General features: G+C 37.1%; 1 protein-coding gene across 2 annotated transcripts in view; it reads right to left on the bottom strand.

Moving 5' to 3' along the window:
- The window catches only part of LOC136252555 (uncharacterized), a 71,407-nt gene that overhangs the window by 29,668 nt on the left and 23,187 nt on the right, over positions 1-18,552 (bottom strand). Inside the window, exons 8-12 of one of the 2 annotated variants that reach the window (XM_066045026.1) lie at positions 17,683-17,781; positions 15,109-15,207; positions 8,852-8,950; positions 2,475-2,594; positions 2,243-2,312 (exon numbers count right to left, since the gene is read on the bottom strand). In XM_066045026.1, coding sequence (XP_065901098.1) covers positions 2,243-2,312; positions 2,475-2,594; positions 8,852-8,950; positions 15,109-15,207; positions 17,683-17,781 — 487 coding nt within the window. The remainder of the gene's footprint in view (positions 1-2,242; positions 2,313-2,474; positions 2,595-8,851; positions 8,951-15,108; positions 15,208-17,682; positions 17,782-18,552) is intronic. The other variant, XM_066045027.1, reaches the window with a different exon arrangement.

Here is an 18,552-nt window from a genome sequence, read left to right as displayed (position 1 = left end):
GATTAAAAAACTTACTCGAAAAAAGGACATAGTAGCCATTTCATTGCAGTCTTCATCCTCGACTGGAAAGATAAAGACTTGAGAATGAAATGGCTGCCACGCTCCTTTTCAAGCGAGTTTTATTACACGCAATTAGTGCTCACGACATTGTGTTTGGGCGGTACTGTACAAAATGACAGTGATTTTTGGGTGATTTCTAAATACTAGTGACATAATGAAGAAATAGGGTCTGTTACATAGTTACCATGCTGATTGGTACGGCAACACCCCGGGCAGTGTGCACTTGGCATATTCGAGCAGTGCACACCTCCAGGATGCAATCACCACTTACCATGTGTGCATACAAAATACACATGATTATATAGTACTTTCCTAGCTATACACACCACCCTTCCACCAAACCTAGCTCTATTGCCTACTTTGCCCTAATTCTAACCACAGGTTCAATCTTTATATGTGGACAACCATACAAAGCACACACAAAGCACATACAACAATAGATGTACTGGCACATATACTTAATGCATGGTTTTGGGTAAGAGGGAGGGAAAAAGTTTTCTGTCTGTGAACATGTCATGTGTTATGACCAGCGTTGTAAGTGGGTCAGTACTGTTGATCCAGTTGACCCACTGACCTGAATAGTAATCTGGATCTGACCCGGTTTAATTAAAATAGAGGCGTGCCTCAAGAGCTAGATTAAAAGTCCACAAGTTCCAAGTTCAATTATATAATTAGCCCTGCAACTTTTTACACTATAGAAACGATTGTCTGCAAGAAGTAAGTAGCTATGTATTATCAAGTGGGTGTGGCTCCACGTACGTATTATCAAGTGGGTGTGGCTCCATGTACGTATTATCAAGTGGGTGTGGCTCCAAATACGTATTATCTAGTGGGTGTGGCCTCCAATACGTATTATCAAGTGGGTATGGCTCCAAGTACGTATTATCAAGTGGGTGTGGCTTCAAATACGTATTATCAAGTGGGTGTGGCTCCACATCAGTCTACATGCAGCTACAGCAATTAAGAATTTCCAGAAGTTAGTTACCATTTCAAGTAGCAACACGGATCTGGTGATGCTATGCATGCCCACAGAGAAACCCGATACAAATCCTATAAGTGGGCATGGCTCCATATATCCCACACAGACGGCAAAGCATATTCCTAAAGGGTGGGTGTGGTTCCATGTAAGTTTGTTGAGTGTTTACAACTGCATTTCCACCAATACAATCGAGCTTGTTAACTTATAGTCACACGTGATCTCATCCGGGTCAGACCCAGATATTCAGTGAAATGGATAAGACCCACTTGACCCGGACAAAATGTTACCCAAATGACCTGGATAATCCGGACCCACTTATAACGCTGGTTATGACATGATCTCATGATCTTAACCCTTAAACCCGCAAATTATTTTAAGGAATATGTGATTACACAAAACCATTTAAAATGGCTTGTCTAGCCAGACTAGCTTAATTCTATTAGCCTAAAGCTATATACCAACAGAAAGTTTATTCATTGGGCTACTTGAGGAAGGTTAAATAACCACCGTAACAACAGAGGCTTACTTGTTATGGAGCGATGGAAAACGGCGACTTGATTCTCCATTATTTCTCAATACTCGTGATGCCAGCCATATTAACAATAAATTAAATTACGTGAGCTATATATAACGTGACTTGCCATTGAATGAGGACTTGCCTCGTGTTTATTTCACACAAATCTGATGAACTAGGAAGGAGATATTAACCATTTTCTAAGGTATGTAAGGGGTTTGTGTGCTTATTTTGTGTAACAATAGTTTCAGGATGAGTTTTGGCCCCATGCTTTTGTGCTAGGGTAAACCCCTAGGTAGCATTTTAATCCTTGTTTAATTACCAACAAAATGGTGCTCATTACGTAGCCATAGGAAGAATGATTCATTAGTTACAGTGCTTTGTTTAAAGAAATGCGTCAACACTGATTTATCGGTGTGTGTGGGTTTAAGGGTTAAACCTGTCAAGATAGGATGAATCATATATGATGTCATCTTGTCATATGATGTCATCTAAGGGTACCTCCTATGAGATACTAAAAGTGTTTTGTTTACAGTTATGCTAAAGTAGGGATTGTCCCACATAGTTAATATTCCAACAGTTGTACACATTGTACAGCACACTGATCATTAAGAGTCTTATCATATGAAGGTACTGTTATTATAATACATACCCCACACAGTGTTGCCATGACAGTATTAGTATCCTACCTTCTACTGTGTCATCTTCCTCATCACTTCCTGCTTCTGCTATCATCTTGTGAATTTCTTGTTGTACTTTCTGTAAAATAACAACAATACAAAATAAGGGAGTACTGCAATTTGGGAGGGTGGATGTGTCTAATGTAATGTCTAGTGATTTATTTAAGTTATAGTCAACAAGGAGTTAGACAGTAAACGGAAACAAGTACATGCCAAACCAAAGACACTAGCTCTGAATTACCTGACTAAACTGTGTGATCCCCATCTTCTTCTTTTCAACAAAATATTTCACCACCTTGCACCTGTCAGCTTTGGTCCCCCCCCATCCATTGACTGCCCTCAAAAGTGGTGTTTCTCCTCTCTGTACATGATAAACAAAGTGAATACTGTACATGTAGCTGGACATCACATAATGTGTCTATTAGTGATTTGTTTGGTGAGGATTATAGTTTGACAGATCAAGAAATTTACGAAACCACAATCATACCAAATAAGACCATACAATATAATAAGCCAGCACCTAATTGATAGTTCACTAACACTTGATCTAGACACCTACCAAATATACTGGCATAATTCTCACAATAACAGGTGCCTACAACTACAATGTTAGCATAATGGGTAGAATAATGATGTTAAACTGCAAATCATTGTCTGTGAAAATTATTATTCATGTAGAAATTTAACGACATCATGCAGCACATTGTATTTGGCAATTTTTAGGTTATTACCCTTTTGATTTAAATAAGAGTGAATAATATTTCTCCATTATTTTTTTACTTAACATGTTATGCTTCAGTGCTATAAAGTCTACCTATTATGATCACAATTTGTTATCTTTATGTCATCAGTTTACACTGGTGGTACCTGCGCAAAGTACGCGTGATACTAAGACAATTGTTATGTCCTATTGTGTGAATACACTTAAATTTGAACATTACTAATGATCAAGGAGTAATCACATCATTACATACCAACAAAGACATGATTACGCATAACTACTGATGTGCACACATAATTTCTTCAATGATGTGTGGCACTAACACCTAGTGTGGCCTTGTGCACTGGAATTTCTACACATCTGTGCAGTACTCATGCAGAACACAGTTCTCATGAAGGTGGCGTATCAAGATGTGTCCATTATAACCATCATGCACATACATGAAAAAGATTAGTTTTGAGTGGCAGGGATGTACTCAACGTCATTTTGACGATGATGTTGCATGAACTAACATAAAGTGTCTGAGTGTGGTATGAAGATCAGTTTACCAATAGTTGGTGCATCACCACAATGAGCTATGTTCTAATTCAACTTGCTTTTGTCACATACATTTCGGTTTATATTTATGTAGTCAATTTGAGTAACTGAATTGTAGTTCCATTTCTAAATCCTAGTCATGGTAATTGTACTTATTGCATGACCAAGTGTGTATGCAGTACAGTATTGAGTATGGGTATTCGAGTTTATCAGCTGTTCTGAGCAAGATCAACACAACCATGTGGATTTGGATAGAGAAGAGTTGTCTTTTGTTGCTTTCTGAATCAAGGTCCATTACCAAGATGAATCCTTCATATGAAGAGTGATTACTCTAGAGAGGTTGAGAGAGAGATTGACTGATTGAAAATTGATTGTTGGTAGAGGGGTTGTGTGTGTTCTATTAGGGTAGATATCGCGATGTATGTTCTATTAGGGTAGTTCAACGGAGATAAAGTAATAGAGCTTCTAGAAGTTTCAGCTGTTCCTGTGGAGTTACCAAGGAGTGAAATGGTCTTGTGTCTCCCTACACATTTGAAGACTGCAACAGCAACTTCATGATAATATTGTCCACGATTCGTAGCCTGGTAAGGTAGATGTATGTTCTATTAGGGTAGTTCAACGGAGATAAAGTAATAGAGCTTCTAGAAGTTTCAGCTGTTCCTGTGGAGTTACCAAGGAGTGAAATGGTCTTGTGTCTCCCTACACATTGAAGACTGCGACAGCAACTTCATGATAATATTGTCCACGATTCGTAGCCTGGTAAGGTAGATGTATGTTCTATTAGAGTAGTTGAACATAATCTTCCGTTCTTCCTCTCTCATAATGGCAAATCTTCCTTGTGTAGTCTGTTAGGTAGCCTGATCATCGCTTGTAGACTTGCCACACCCACTACAAAACTCTCCTTTTATACTGGTGGGTGTAATACAAAATTTTTTTTTTTAGTTGCCGGATGATAGCGTACACACCAGATCACATGATCAAATTTGCTGATGTGATAGGTTATATCATGAAAAAGTGATTGATCCTATTTTATTGTAAGCTTTGCAATATGACGTCATCTGATTTCTATTGGCAACACGTGTATACCGGAACGCCGTATATGCGTATCGTAAACTTATAATGGCCATTGACAGTGATAAGTATCTCACAACCAAGGTTAGCACGTAATGACAGACACGAAAACCACCTTATGACACAATGATTTGGACGGGTAGTTGGTCTAGCGAGTTTGAAGCTAATCGGGGGAAAAACCAGGGAGGAGTTTTTGTTTAAAAATTTTATGGCCTCAATTTTCCGTTTCTCGTTCTGTCGTCCACAGGGGGAGAGAAACGTCTGGTGTAAGCTGGAATGGGGAAGGCTGGTAACACGATAAAGGTCTCCAGAAAGTTTTGGACACATTCGTGTCTTCCTCCGGTAGCTACGATGGCTTAAAGGATATTTCCTGTAGTTTAACGAATCGCCACCAATTCCGGATCAAAAGATTCGCCTCAAAATTTTAGATTTGAATGGTACCGATCCGATTGGAATCCGACTAGGAACGAAGGGGCAGTGCCGAAAAAGAGTTAGAGAATTATTATATAGATAATGTCAAAGGTAAAAAAGTTTATATTTGTTGTCAATGGGACTAAACACCAGAGATTACCGTATTTGCTTGGTTAATCACCACAGCATTTGTTGCCTTACTTCAAAAAATCCATGTGGCAACTATTCAAACTTGACCACTACTCGAGACTTGAAAACAATATTTATGTAGCTACTATTCAAGATGCGGCATTTGCGGCACAACAAAATGATTCCCAGTCATTGTAGCAGGCTGAATGAAAGTGAAAATTACTGAACAATTACGTAGAGCCCAAATGCCTGTCACAATTGTACGACTTTAGCACTTGTATGGCTTGGAGGACTGCCAAAATACAAGGTGTAACTTGAATTTGTTACTATATAGTTATACAGCGGGCACAAGTGCCCTGCCTGATATAAACACACGAGCCATCGGGCCCAACGGCAAGTGTGTTTATATAGGCAGAGCACAAGTGCACATTGTATAACTGTTATGTACCACTCACCTAATAGGTGGGGAGAGTCTCATTAGACAGCTGAAACTCTTATAAAGACCCGCAGGTTTCTAACATGAATTGTGGGTGAAATAGCCGAACGTTGCGGTGACATTCCCTCTACAGTACCACAGCCACCTGAGATGTTGAAAGCTAGTACGCGATGGGCATATCACTAACCTACATTTGCTGTTCAACTCTCATCATGTTGTGCTCAGCATACGTGATCACTCAATCGCCCATAGTGACTGTCTCCAGCGAAAAAAGCAGCTAACAGACGGTTTAAGTAAACAAAGCCTAACTACTAAACAATACTAGTATAATTCTTACTATCCATACTGGCTAAACTTGAATCTGGTGGCATAACAAAAACTGGTAGCTACAATTGAACATAATGGTGAGTATTATTTAGAATATAACAGTTTTATTGAGTCATTGCCAGAGTGGACTATGGTTTTATCTAAGTTCAGATGGCAACAGACTAGTATTTTTGTATATGTAGACTAGATTTGTGGCCACCGCGTTGACTGTTTCGATTGCCATTGACTGCTTGATAAACGTTAAACATATTGGTGACGTTATGGCCCACAATTGACTTTTACATGTGAGGCTATAAAAGAGTTCAAGTGATCTATGAGGTGTCTTTCCACCTATTAGGTGAGGTGTCATAGTGGTCTAGCACTTGTGCAATGCTGCACAAAACCGCAGCCAGTGCAATATTTGTATATTGCACTGCGTTCAGTGCATTATCAGTTATAATGCACTTGCTGCAGTCTGAAACAGTGCCATATACAAATTATGGCACTGGTGGCACCTTTGAACTGTCCACAAGAGTGGTACATATTATAATATGACACCTCATTAATGTCACATGTGTATCATGTGTGGCCAGTGTGGGGTAATGATGAGATGTTCTATTATCAATAAAAAGTTATGATCTTGTCCACATTGCGGCTATGACTGTACAATAGTGGGTGATTATCAAACTGTAGTGTAGTGATTAATGACGCTCATACAGTAGAGATATGAGCAGTGTAAAGTACTTGTCGTACTGTTACAAAAGTTGATTTTCACCATGTACATTAGTTAATGTTACATGCTCTGATGTCACTTAACTGAACCCAGTCTACACAACACTTGTTGTCAAAACTACAATACATTTACACATGTACAATTATATGAAGTTACATCATCACTTTATGTAGTGTATCTTGTGACACCATTAAGTTGGATCATACCCCATCATAATGTTAAATGTGAACTCTTGGTACAATGTTATAAGTACTATGAGAAATTATTATTATTTGTGTGCACACTTCACTACAGCCACAAACACTACTCAACCATGTTACTACAGGTATACAGGAACTGTGTAGCTACACTGGACCACTATCAGTCACAAGATGATTGCTAAGGAAGGTGATGGTAAACTATAAATACAGTGGAACCTCAGTTATCCGGACATCACTTATCCAGATTCTCAGTTAACTGAATTACGGAATGACTGCTCTATTAGAGTAGTGACTGTTCTATTAGGGTAGTTGAAGAACTGATGTTTTTAAAAATTCTTGATTATGCTATTTTAATGTTATTTATAGACAAGTTTCAGAGATACAGACTTTTCAGACTTATGCACCACCTCTGGTCCCAAGGGGTTCGGATAACTGTGGTTCCACTGTAGTGTGTTCCATGTGTACATCATCAAATATGTGGACCTTTAAATGTGTACCACAATAACACAGATCATACACAATTGTTATCCACTATTAGTACAACTCATAATATCAACAACTACCTATACAACTGGTTAGGTCAAACTACACTACCATATAGTGGATAATATTTTGGTGGGACTATACTTGTAATTTAGTCAGTCACATATGACACTCATCAAATTGTGTCATGTGTACACATATTATGACGGGTAGGTAAAAACAGTGGACCCAAGGACCAAGGACAAGGGGACTGACTCTTCTTGGAATTTGTACACTTCACACTATTCTATACTTGTACTAGGAACTTCTGCAAGTAGTCCTGTATGGCCAATCCACTTTTCCCCGTCATGGTGATTTCGCACGATGTTAAACCAATTAGGAATTGTAAGCGCCGTGAAGCTGACTGCATTTATAGCCTGCTGCACAATGAGCATACTAGTCAATGAGTATACTAGTCAATGAGTATACTAGTCAATGAGTATACTAGTCAATGAGTATACTAGTCAATGCACAACTGTGATTATCACTGTAATTAACAGACACTATGGAAACTTGACTGTATATTAATTATACCATGTATAGTCAATGGGATCAAATTACATTACGATTTTTAACATGTATCTTTATACACAAATGTTGCTGGAAATAATTAGTAATTAATTCCAGCAACCTTTGTACATATTTGGTGACAGAACAGTTTTTCTCAAACTATTCATCTGTTAAATCCTTAAAGTCTTTCAACGTGTTGTACAGTAACAAAGTACATCAGTCCTTTTGAGCAAGGGAACATGTAGTGTAAGTAGCGTACCACCATAAGTCGAGCAGTTTCCACTTCTCTATGGTACGAGCCATCAAAATACATAAATTTATTGATGTTGATTACTATCTTCTGACCATGTTTGATGGGCAGTAAACATGCAATTTTGTGATAAAAAATGGCACAGAATAGTATAGGACTTAAGTTAGGAAAAACTGTGAGACTTTTAAGATATTCTACCATGTCACAAAGGAAGTGTCACTATTAGCACTAGGAATTATGGATTATTGAACACTTGACTGGGCAGCACTACTACTTGAACCAGCTTTCTAAGTAATGGAAATTGCTCCATATTTTAGATGCACGACTTAATGTGTCACTGTGCGACAGGTGCGCGACGAATGGTCCGTTATGCTAAATGTCAATGTTGACAGTCGAACTTCAAACATGACATTTAAACATGTTATTGTTGGTTGTATTATCCTAACATACCACAAGAATGTAGTGCCTACACCTCACAACACTGTATATAGTAACTATGTGTGTATGGTCCAAACTGTATATTATATCCACAAGCTTACACTACATGACCCACTGTACAAAGTACCAGTTCTATAACATAACCTACTGTACAACTGTACACCACTGTATGTAACCACAAAGTTTAGTATATTTCTACAGTATTAGTGTATGTACCCCTAGTGGTAAGGAAAATGTTTCAACAACTATAACAGTAAAGACCAATTGATGTGCGTATACAGATCAGTTGATAATAGTATAAGTATAGTGGAACACATAGTGGTGACACATAGTGGAACACCAATGTATACTCACTTTGTCTACACAGTTTATGTTTGCTCCTTTCTCATGTAAATACTGGACAACTTGTACATGACCACAATAGGCTGCCATATGAATAGGAGTCCGTCCATCCTGTAAGAACACACATCACATGTTTTAATAATATAATAAGTAACTCATTATCATGTTACTGTAAAATTAAAAATTTTGAGGATTTAAAGTTTTGTTGTTTTCATGGTTACGCAAATTAATTGCTGCAAAATCCCCCCTCAAAACCAGTAAGCCAAATGTCCTGCTTACAAAAAATCCCCACCTAAAACTTTGATAAAATTTTGAGATTCAATAAAACTCTACTTTACATTTCACCGCACAGCAGAACAGTCATATACCATATATGGTATTTAGTACTCATCATAATTTATTAAGGATTCAACACATAAAGCATTAGACTTGTTATTATTGAGGATAATAGAAATTGTCATACATTAAAAGTACAAATCATGAAAACTGTGAAAATTTCTCCCTTGAAATTTCTAGTTGTATAGTAGTTAATACTTCACTGGTGGTGGTTGTATTATTGCTAGACAATTGACATGTTTTAGGTTGACTGGTATATATACTCTATGACTTGTTTGTTGGTGAGTGATAAATACTGACTAATGCAGAGCTTATGATACGGATTCTCTGTTGTCCTGCCACAATGTCCTGGCAAACCAGAATTGTAGTTGCCTAAATCGTCTGGACATGTGGAAGATGAATGCCCAATATGCCACTATAGTATAGCACATGAACATTATAGTGGTAAGATGTCACATGACTTACTGCAGCTGTTATGTGGTTACAGTACACCAGAGGTTGGCAATGGTATATACATTTGTGGTCATAAGAATGTACCATCTCCTAGCAACCAAGTGACTGTTATTGTTGATAGCATGCCAGCTCAGCCCTTAGGCTCCCTCCTTGTGCTTTGATGGGACACTGTGTCTGGACAAATTGTATTATGGTCAGACATCTATGCAATTTGACCAAATTTTGTCCAGGTCCGGATATTATCCAGTGTCCGGATGTTATCATAAGCTCTGCTAATGTAGCATTCAACAAGTTGCTGCAAAACACTTATTGAAATATTTAGAATTTTCTACTGAGTGACTGGGATAAGTAGAATTCTAGGAAAATCTGAACAGGATGGGAACATAAAGCAGGATCAACAAATTGAAAAGCCTGATAAAGGTCATCATGTCAATATACAGGTAGCACAATGCTTCTTGCAGTATTTTAAAATTCATTCACTAAAATACTCTAATAGATCATTCACCTGCTAAAACAAGAATGTTTTGTTATCTATTCCACCAGGGACCTGCACTGAAACCCTGTGAATTGATGGACTACAGCTGGCATAGTATATTGACTAGCTAAGTCATCAATACTACTTGTTAGCTTCTCCTTTGAAACTAAAAGATTCAACTCTTGCAGCTGCCACATACTATCATGTGCGTTTTATTTTGAGGTTACAGGCAGAGGATTCTCCCTTATCTGAACCTCAGTTATCTGAACATCTTAATTATCTGAATGCCAAAAGTGACTGTTCTATTAGAGTATTTTGTCATTAATGTGCACTCTATTAGAGTAAATGACTGTTAGTAACCGAATGAAGCTCTACAGTGGGACCTCAATTATCGGAACACCAATTAACCAAACTCCCGATTATTTGAACACCAAATCGACTGCTCAATTAGGATATTTTGTCAACAAGTGTATGTTTTATTAGAGTAGTTGAGCAAAGCTCTGTATATAAATGTATGGATGTTCGATTTTACGTAATATTCAATCATATGAACACTATTTCCCCCCAATTAGTTCAGATGATTGAGGTTCCACTGTAAATCAACAGGCTTCATTTATACAATTTCACTTATCTGAATGCTATAGGAACAAAGATGTTCCAATAACTTCCCACTGTCAGTTAACTTTGTAAACTTCCTCATGCTTAATGATTCAATTTTTTACAAATATTTATAGTTTCAAGGAAGGAGCAGTATTGATGCCATAGTTAGTCTATATACTATGCCAGCTACGGTCTACCACAAGTTCACAGGCTTTCACTGGTGCAATAGTTAACAAATACTTTTGACTGCTCTATTAGAGTATTTTAATACAAGTGACTGTTCTATTAGAGTGTATCACTCATCATAGCGGATGGATCCAAAACTGCTGCAAAGAAGTATTTTACTGTAAAATTCCGCCTGTACATTAATATAATTACTTTTATAAGGAATTTTCTGTTGGTCTTTCTCATTCCCATTTTCCTACCTACCCCATCAATGATATTGTGAAGCCATTAAAAAGCAAATGGTGTAATAACAATAAAGTAGTATACAACACTTTCTAAAACTCTTTAACCCTTAAACCCACAGAAAATTTTTCGGAATGCATATTTACACAATATGGGCATGCATGGCGACACTAGGTGGAGAAACTTAATTCTTACAGCCTACAAATACACATAGATTAAAAGTGTATTTAATGGGCTACTTGGAGAAGGATAAACCAACACTGTAACTACAATGGCTTACTTGTTATGAAGCAGTGAACAGTGATGAGTCACGTCTCTGTGTTTCTAAATTCTTGCCACATGTTTAAGTTCAATTGTGGGTTTACCCATGTGAGTCATATATGGCCTGATATAAAATTTCACAATGAACTGAATGGAAGTTGTTGCAAAGTGATAGGATAAACTACCATCAAGTTATCAACCATTATATAAAGGTATGTAAAGGGTTCGCGTGTTTCCTTACCAAAAAGTTATTTTCATGGCTAGTTTTGGCCTCATCATTTAGCGTTAGGGTAATACCCTAGGTATCATTTTAATCCACAAGTAGAATGACATAAATTGCATATCCATAGAATGGACGCTTTGAAAGTTACAGCGCTTTGTGCAAAGCATGCGTATTTATTAAGTTTAAATCCAGTTTTCTGGATTATGTGGGTTTAAGGGTTAACCTTGTGCTGTGGAGAAGTAAAAGGGTAACAAAATAACAGTGTGTAATTAAACTTCTATTTATGTATTTCACCCAGGTGGTTGGCTATAGCATAACAGTGTCATAAAAAGCATAAACAATGTGCTACATAGCAACCACCTTGAAGTGGCCTGTTTAATCGCCTGTCACAATGTGAATAGCTGAAAAAACACTTCAGGTTACAGTTAACTTGGATAATTATTAATCAGTAAGCCTGTATCTCTCATCTCAATTCTTGCTATTGTAAAGTTCTGGTAATGTAACTATTTCACAGGCTTGTACCATTGTAGCAGGCTGAATGAAAGTGAAAATTACTGAACAATTACGTAGAGCCCAAATGCCTGTCACAATTGTAGGACTTTAGCACTTGTATGGCTTGGTGGACTGCCAAAATACAAGGTGTAACTTGAATTTGTTACTATATAGTTATACAGCGGGCACAAATGCCTTGCCTGATATAAACACACGAGCCGTCAGGCCCAAAGGCAAGTGTGTTTATACAGGCAGAGCACAAGTGCACATTGTATAACTGTTATGTACCACACACCTAATAGGTGGGGAGAGTCTCATTAGACAGCTGAAACTCTTATAAAGACCCGCAGGTTTCTAACATGAATTGTGGGTGAAATAGCCGAACGTTGCAGTGACATTCCCTCTACAGTACCACAGCCACCTGAGATGTTGAAAGCTAGTACGCGATGGGCATATCACTAACCTACATTTGCTGTTCAACTCTCATCATGTTGTGCTCAGCATACGTGATCACTCAATCGCCCATAGTGACTGTCTCCAGTGAAAAAAGCAGCTAACAGACGGTTTAAGTAAACAAAACCTAACTACTAAACAATACTAGTATAATTCTTACTATCCATACTGGCTAAACTCGAATCTGGTGGCATGACAAAAACTGGTTGTTACAATTTAACATAATGGTGAGTATTATTTAGAATATAACAGTTTTATTGAGTCATTGCCAGAGTGTACTATGGTTTTATCTGGGTTCAGATGGCAACAGACTAGTAAGGTGTATAAGTACATTTTTATATATGTAGACTAGAGTTGTGGCCACCACGTTGACTGTTTTGATCACCATTGGCTGCTTGATAAACGTTAAACATATTGGTGACGTTATGGCCCACAATTGACTTTTACATGTGAGGCTATAAAAGAGTTCAAGTGATCTATGAGGTGTCTTTCCACCTATTAGGTGAGGTGTCATAGTGGTCTAGCACTTGTGCAATGCTGCACAAAACCGCAGCCAGTGCAATATTTGTATATTGCACTGCGGTCAGTGCATTATCAGTTATAATGCACTCCCTGCAGTCTGAAACAATGCCATATACAAATTATGGCACTGGTGGCACCTTTGAACTGTCCACACGAGTGGTACATATTATAATATGACACCTCATTAATGTCACATGTGTATCATGTGTGGCCAGTGTGGGGTAATGATGAGATGTTCTATTGTCAATAAAAAGTTATGATCTTGTCCACATTGCGGCTATGACTGTACAATAGTGGGTGATTATCAAACTGTAGTGTAGTGATTGATCAGGTCCATACAGTAGATATATGAGCAGTGTAAAGTACTTGTTGTACTGTTACAAAAGTTGATTTTCACCATGTACATTAGTTAATGTTATATGTTTTGATGTCACTTAACTGAACCCAGTCTACACAACACTTGTTGTCATAACTACAATACATTTACACATGTACAATTATATGAAGTTACATCATCACTTTATGTAGTGTATCTTGTGACACCATTAAGTTGGATCATACCCCATCACAATATTAAATGTGAACTCTTGGTACAATGTTATAAGTACTATGAGAAATTATTATTAATTGTGTGCACACTTCACTATAGCCATAAACACTACTCGACCATGTTACTACAGGTATACAGGAACTGTGTAGCTACACTGGACCACTATCAGTTACCAGATGATTGTTAAGGAAGGTGATGATAAACTATATAATACAGTGGAACCTCAGTTATCCAGACACCACTTATCCAGATTCTCAGTTAACTGAATTACGGAATGACTGCTCTATTAGAGTAGTGACTGCTCTATTAGGGTAGTTGAAGAACTGATATTTAAAAAAATTCTTGATTATGCTATATATTTTAATGTTATTTATACACAAGTTTCAGAGATACAGACTTTTCAGACTTATGGACCACCTCTGGTCCCAAGGGGTACGGATAACTGTGGTTCCACTGTAGTGTGTTCCATGTGTACATCATCAAATATGTGGACCTTTAAATGTGTACCACAATAACACAGATCATACACAATTGTTATCCACTATTAGTACAACTCATAATATCAACAACTACCTATACAACTGGTTAGGTCAAACTACACTACCATATAGTGGATAATATTTTGGTGGGACTATACTTGTAAATTTAGTCAGTCACATATGACACTCATCAAATTGTGTCATGTGTACACATATTATGACGGGTAGGTAAAAACAGTGGACCTAAGGACCAAGGACAAGGGGACTGACTCTTCTTGGAATTTGTACACTTCACACTATTCTATACTTGTACTAGGAACTTCTGCAAGTAGTCCTGTATGGCCAATCCAGTTTTCCCCGTCATGGTGATTTCGCACGATGTTAAACCAATTAGAAATTGTAAGCGCCGTGAAGCTGACTGCATTTATAGCCTGCTGCACAATGAGCAAACTAGTCAATGAGTATACTAGTCAATGAGTATACTTGTCAATGAGCATACTAGTCAATGAGTATACTAGTCAATGAGCATACTAGTCAATGAGTATACTAGTCAATGAGTATACTAGTCAATGAGCATACTAGTCAATGAGCATACTAGGCTATTGTGTCAACTCACTACTAAAATTTAGAAACATTGTACAAATGCACAACGATTAATGAAGTCTGGTTGAATGCTGAGCTGCTGGACTGAAACTTGCTTAGCTAGTAATTGCTATTTCTCTTTTTACCGAGGCACTTATAATTACTAATTCAACATCATGTGAGACACTGTGACGGGCAAAAGTGGATTGGTCATGCAAGACTACTTGCAAAGGTACGTACCTAGTACAAGTATAGAATATTGTGAAGGGTATAAAATTCCAAAAAGTTGGGTCCCCTGGTCCTCTGTTTTTACCTACCCTAATATGACATGTACCCATACCAGTGATATGTGTCACTAAAATGTGATAAAGAATACTTCACATTGTTACACTACAATAAACATTTCTCATTGTATGGTTAACATGTATGATTCACTTTTTTCACTGCATGAATATTGGCTCCATGGTCTGTGATGTATTTCACAGCTGCAAGATACCCCTTCCATGTCGCCACATGTAAGGGTGTATTACCATACTAAAAGTCAAACAAAACATGATTATTACAATTTCACAATGTCAATAGTAAATTTACTGTGTACAGGACATTTTGTGTACGTACCATGTATATGTCTCAATAAAATTAAAATTATTACTGGAGAAATTTACCATTACTGTTACAAGTTAGAACATAGTGTGCATAGTGTGGTTTGATATTGGGAAGATAATGAAGTCTTTAAAATCCACTAATAGACCTGCTAACAGGTAACTGAAATGGTTAGAGACTTTCCAAACAATTCACATATTCACACTTCCAACATGTTCACTGTATACTATTAAGCAAATTGAACACCTAGTCAACAAAGTTCATATTTGTATGTACAATTCAAAAATCTAATTTAGTGACTATATGCATGAACCATGTTCTACAGTAAGTTGGTGCACTCAGACCTTAGTAGTAGCATCACTAATATCCTCCTGTTTGGTCTCTACCCTATACTTGTGAGGTTGGTATTAACAAGTTGATGTTGTGCTACGTCCATGCAATTAATACTATCCCATTTTAACTAAATAGGAAATTAATTAGCCAGGTATATAATTTAGTTTATATTCATGCTATAGTTATAATTAATTCAACTAGATAATTAGAATTGTAAATACTGTAATTTAGCATATTTCTTAATCCATGAATTATTTTGTAATTCAATAATTACATTACTATGCACTGCTAAGGAAATGTAACTATAACAAACCACTTTAAACCTCAAATTACGCACTTCTCATTTGTTTTATAGTGCGCCTATCGTGTTTTCTCATGCAAATTGTTTAGAGAAAGCCTTGAGGCTGCCCTTCATTTTTGTTCGCGTAAATATGGGTAACCCCCCCCCCCTTCAACCCGAAGGATACACTACCACTGGTAACCTAAGAGGTCTTCAGTGTTGTTTTTAAAGTTGTTAAACATCTATAAAACTGAAAGGGAAGACCATTTAAGAAGTATATGAAGAGTCGCCATATCCATATTTCAGACCGCCAAGAAGAACCACCTCAGATTATGTGTGTGGAAGTTTACTACAGACTTAATTTAGCTTTCAATCCTTACATGCTGGCTGCTTTTTATCATTTTTAATGTTTTTGCTCACGTGGGTGCATATGGACAAACAAACATAAGTAGGTACACACATGTTTTTACGAAAACAATTTCAGTAAACCACCCACAGCTGGTTTAAAAACAGCACTATTAGGAAGTGTCAGTGAAATATTCAAACAAAAACACGGAGTATGAAAATTACGATCAGTACATTAGATACTTAATATTCAGAAGTCTCAACTATAGTATATCTGTACACTTTTCAACATCAGCAAAACTTTATTGTCCAATTAGAACACTAGGACACATACCAGTACAACTGTGATCATCACTGTAATTAACTGACACTATGGAAAACTTGACTGTATATTAATTATACCATGTATAGTCAATGTGATCAAATTACATTATGATTTTTAACATGTATCTTTATACACAAATGTTGTTGGAAATAATTAGTAATTAATTCCAGCAACCTTTGTACATATTTGGTGACAGAACAGTTTTTCTCAAACTATTCATCTGTTAAATCCTTAAAGTCTTTCAACGTGTTGTACAGTAACAAAGTACATCAGTCCTTTTGAGCAAGGGAACATGTAGTGTAAGGAACTGTAAGTAGTGTAAGGAACTGTAAGTAGCGTACCACCATAAGTCGAGCAGATCCACTTCTCTATGGTACGAGCCATCAAAATACATAAATTTATTGATGTTGATTACTATCTTCTGACCATGTTTGATGGGCAGTAAACATGCAATTTTGTGATAAAAAATGGCACAGAATAGTATAGGACTTAAGTTAGGAAAAACTGTGAGACTTTTAAGATATTCTACCATGTCACAAAGGAAGTGTCACTATCAGCACTAGGAATTATGGATTATTGAACACTTGACTGGGCAGCACTACTACTTGAACCAGCTTTCTAAGTAATGGAAATTGCTCCATATTTTAGATGCACGACTTAATGTGTCACTGTGCGACAGGTGCACGACGAAAGGTCCGTTATGCTAAATGTCAATGTTGACAGTCGAACTTCAAACATGACATTTAAACATGTTATTGTTGGTTGTACTATCCTAACATACCACAAGGATGTAGTGCCTACACCTCACAACACTGTATATAGTAACTATGTGTGTATGGTCCAAACTGTATATTATATCCACAAGCTTACACTACATGACCCACTGTACAAAGTACCAGTTCTATAACATAACCTACTGTACAACTGTACACCACTGTATGTAACCACAAAGTTTAGTATATTTCTACAGTATTAGTGTATGTACTCCTAGTGGTAAGGAAAATGTTTCAACAACTATAACAGTAAAGACCAATTGATGTGTGTATACAGATCAGTTGATAATAGTATATGTATAGTGGAACACATAGTGGTGACACATAGTGGAACACCAATGTATACTCACTTCGTCTACACAGTTTATGTTTGCTCCTTTCTCATGTAAATACTGGACAACTTGTACATGATCATTATCGGCTGCCATATGAATAGGAGTCCATCCATCCTGTAAGAACACACATCACATGTTTTAATAATATAATAAGTAACTCATTATTGTTACTGTAAAATTAAAAATTTTGACGATTCAAAGTTTTGTTGTTTTCATGGTTATGCTAATTAATTGCTACAAAATTCCCCCTCAAAACCAGTAAGCCAAATGTCCTGCTTACAAAAAATCCTCACCTAAAACTTTGATAAATTGTCATACATTAACAGTACAAATCATGAATACAGTGAAAATTTCTCCCTTGAAATTTCTAGTTGTATAGTAGCTAATACTTCACTGGTGGTGGTTGTATTATTGCTAGACAATTGACATGTTTTAGGTTGACTGGTATATATACTCTATGACTTGTTTGTTGGTGAGTGATAAATACTGACTAATGCAGAGCTTATGATACGAATTCTCTGTTGTCCTGCCACAATGTCCTGGCAAACCAGAATTGTAGTTGCCTAAATCGACTGGACATGTGGAAGATGAATGCCCAATACGCCACTATAGCATAGCAAATGAACATTATAGTGGTAAGATGTCACATGACTTACTGCAGCTGTTATGTGGTTACAGTACACCAGAGGTTGGCAATGGTATATACATTTGTGGTCATAAGAATGTATACTATCTCCTAGCAACCAAGTGACTGTTATTGTTGATAGCATGCCAGCTCAGCCCTTAGGCTCCCTCCTTGTGCTTTGATGGGACACTGTGTCTGGACAAATTGTATTATGGTCAGACATCTATGCAATTTGACCAGATTTTGTCTGGGTCTGGATG

The sequence above is a fragment of the Dysidea avara genome, chromosome 4 (genome assembly GCF_963678975.1).
Source record: "Dysidea avara chromosome 4, odDysAvar1.4, whole genome shotgun sequence".
NCBI lineage: Eukaryota > Metazoa > Porifera > Demospongiae > Dictyoceratida > Dysideidae > Dysidea > Dysidea avara.
The sequence above is the reverse complement of the archived record's forward strand: the minus strand, read 5'-3'. Positions and strand labels throughout refer to the sequence as shown.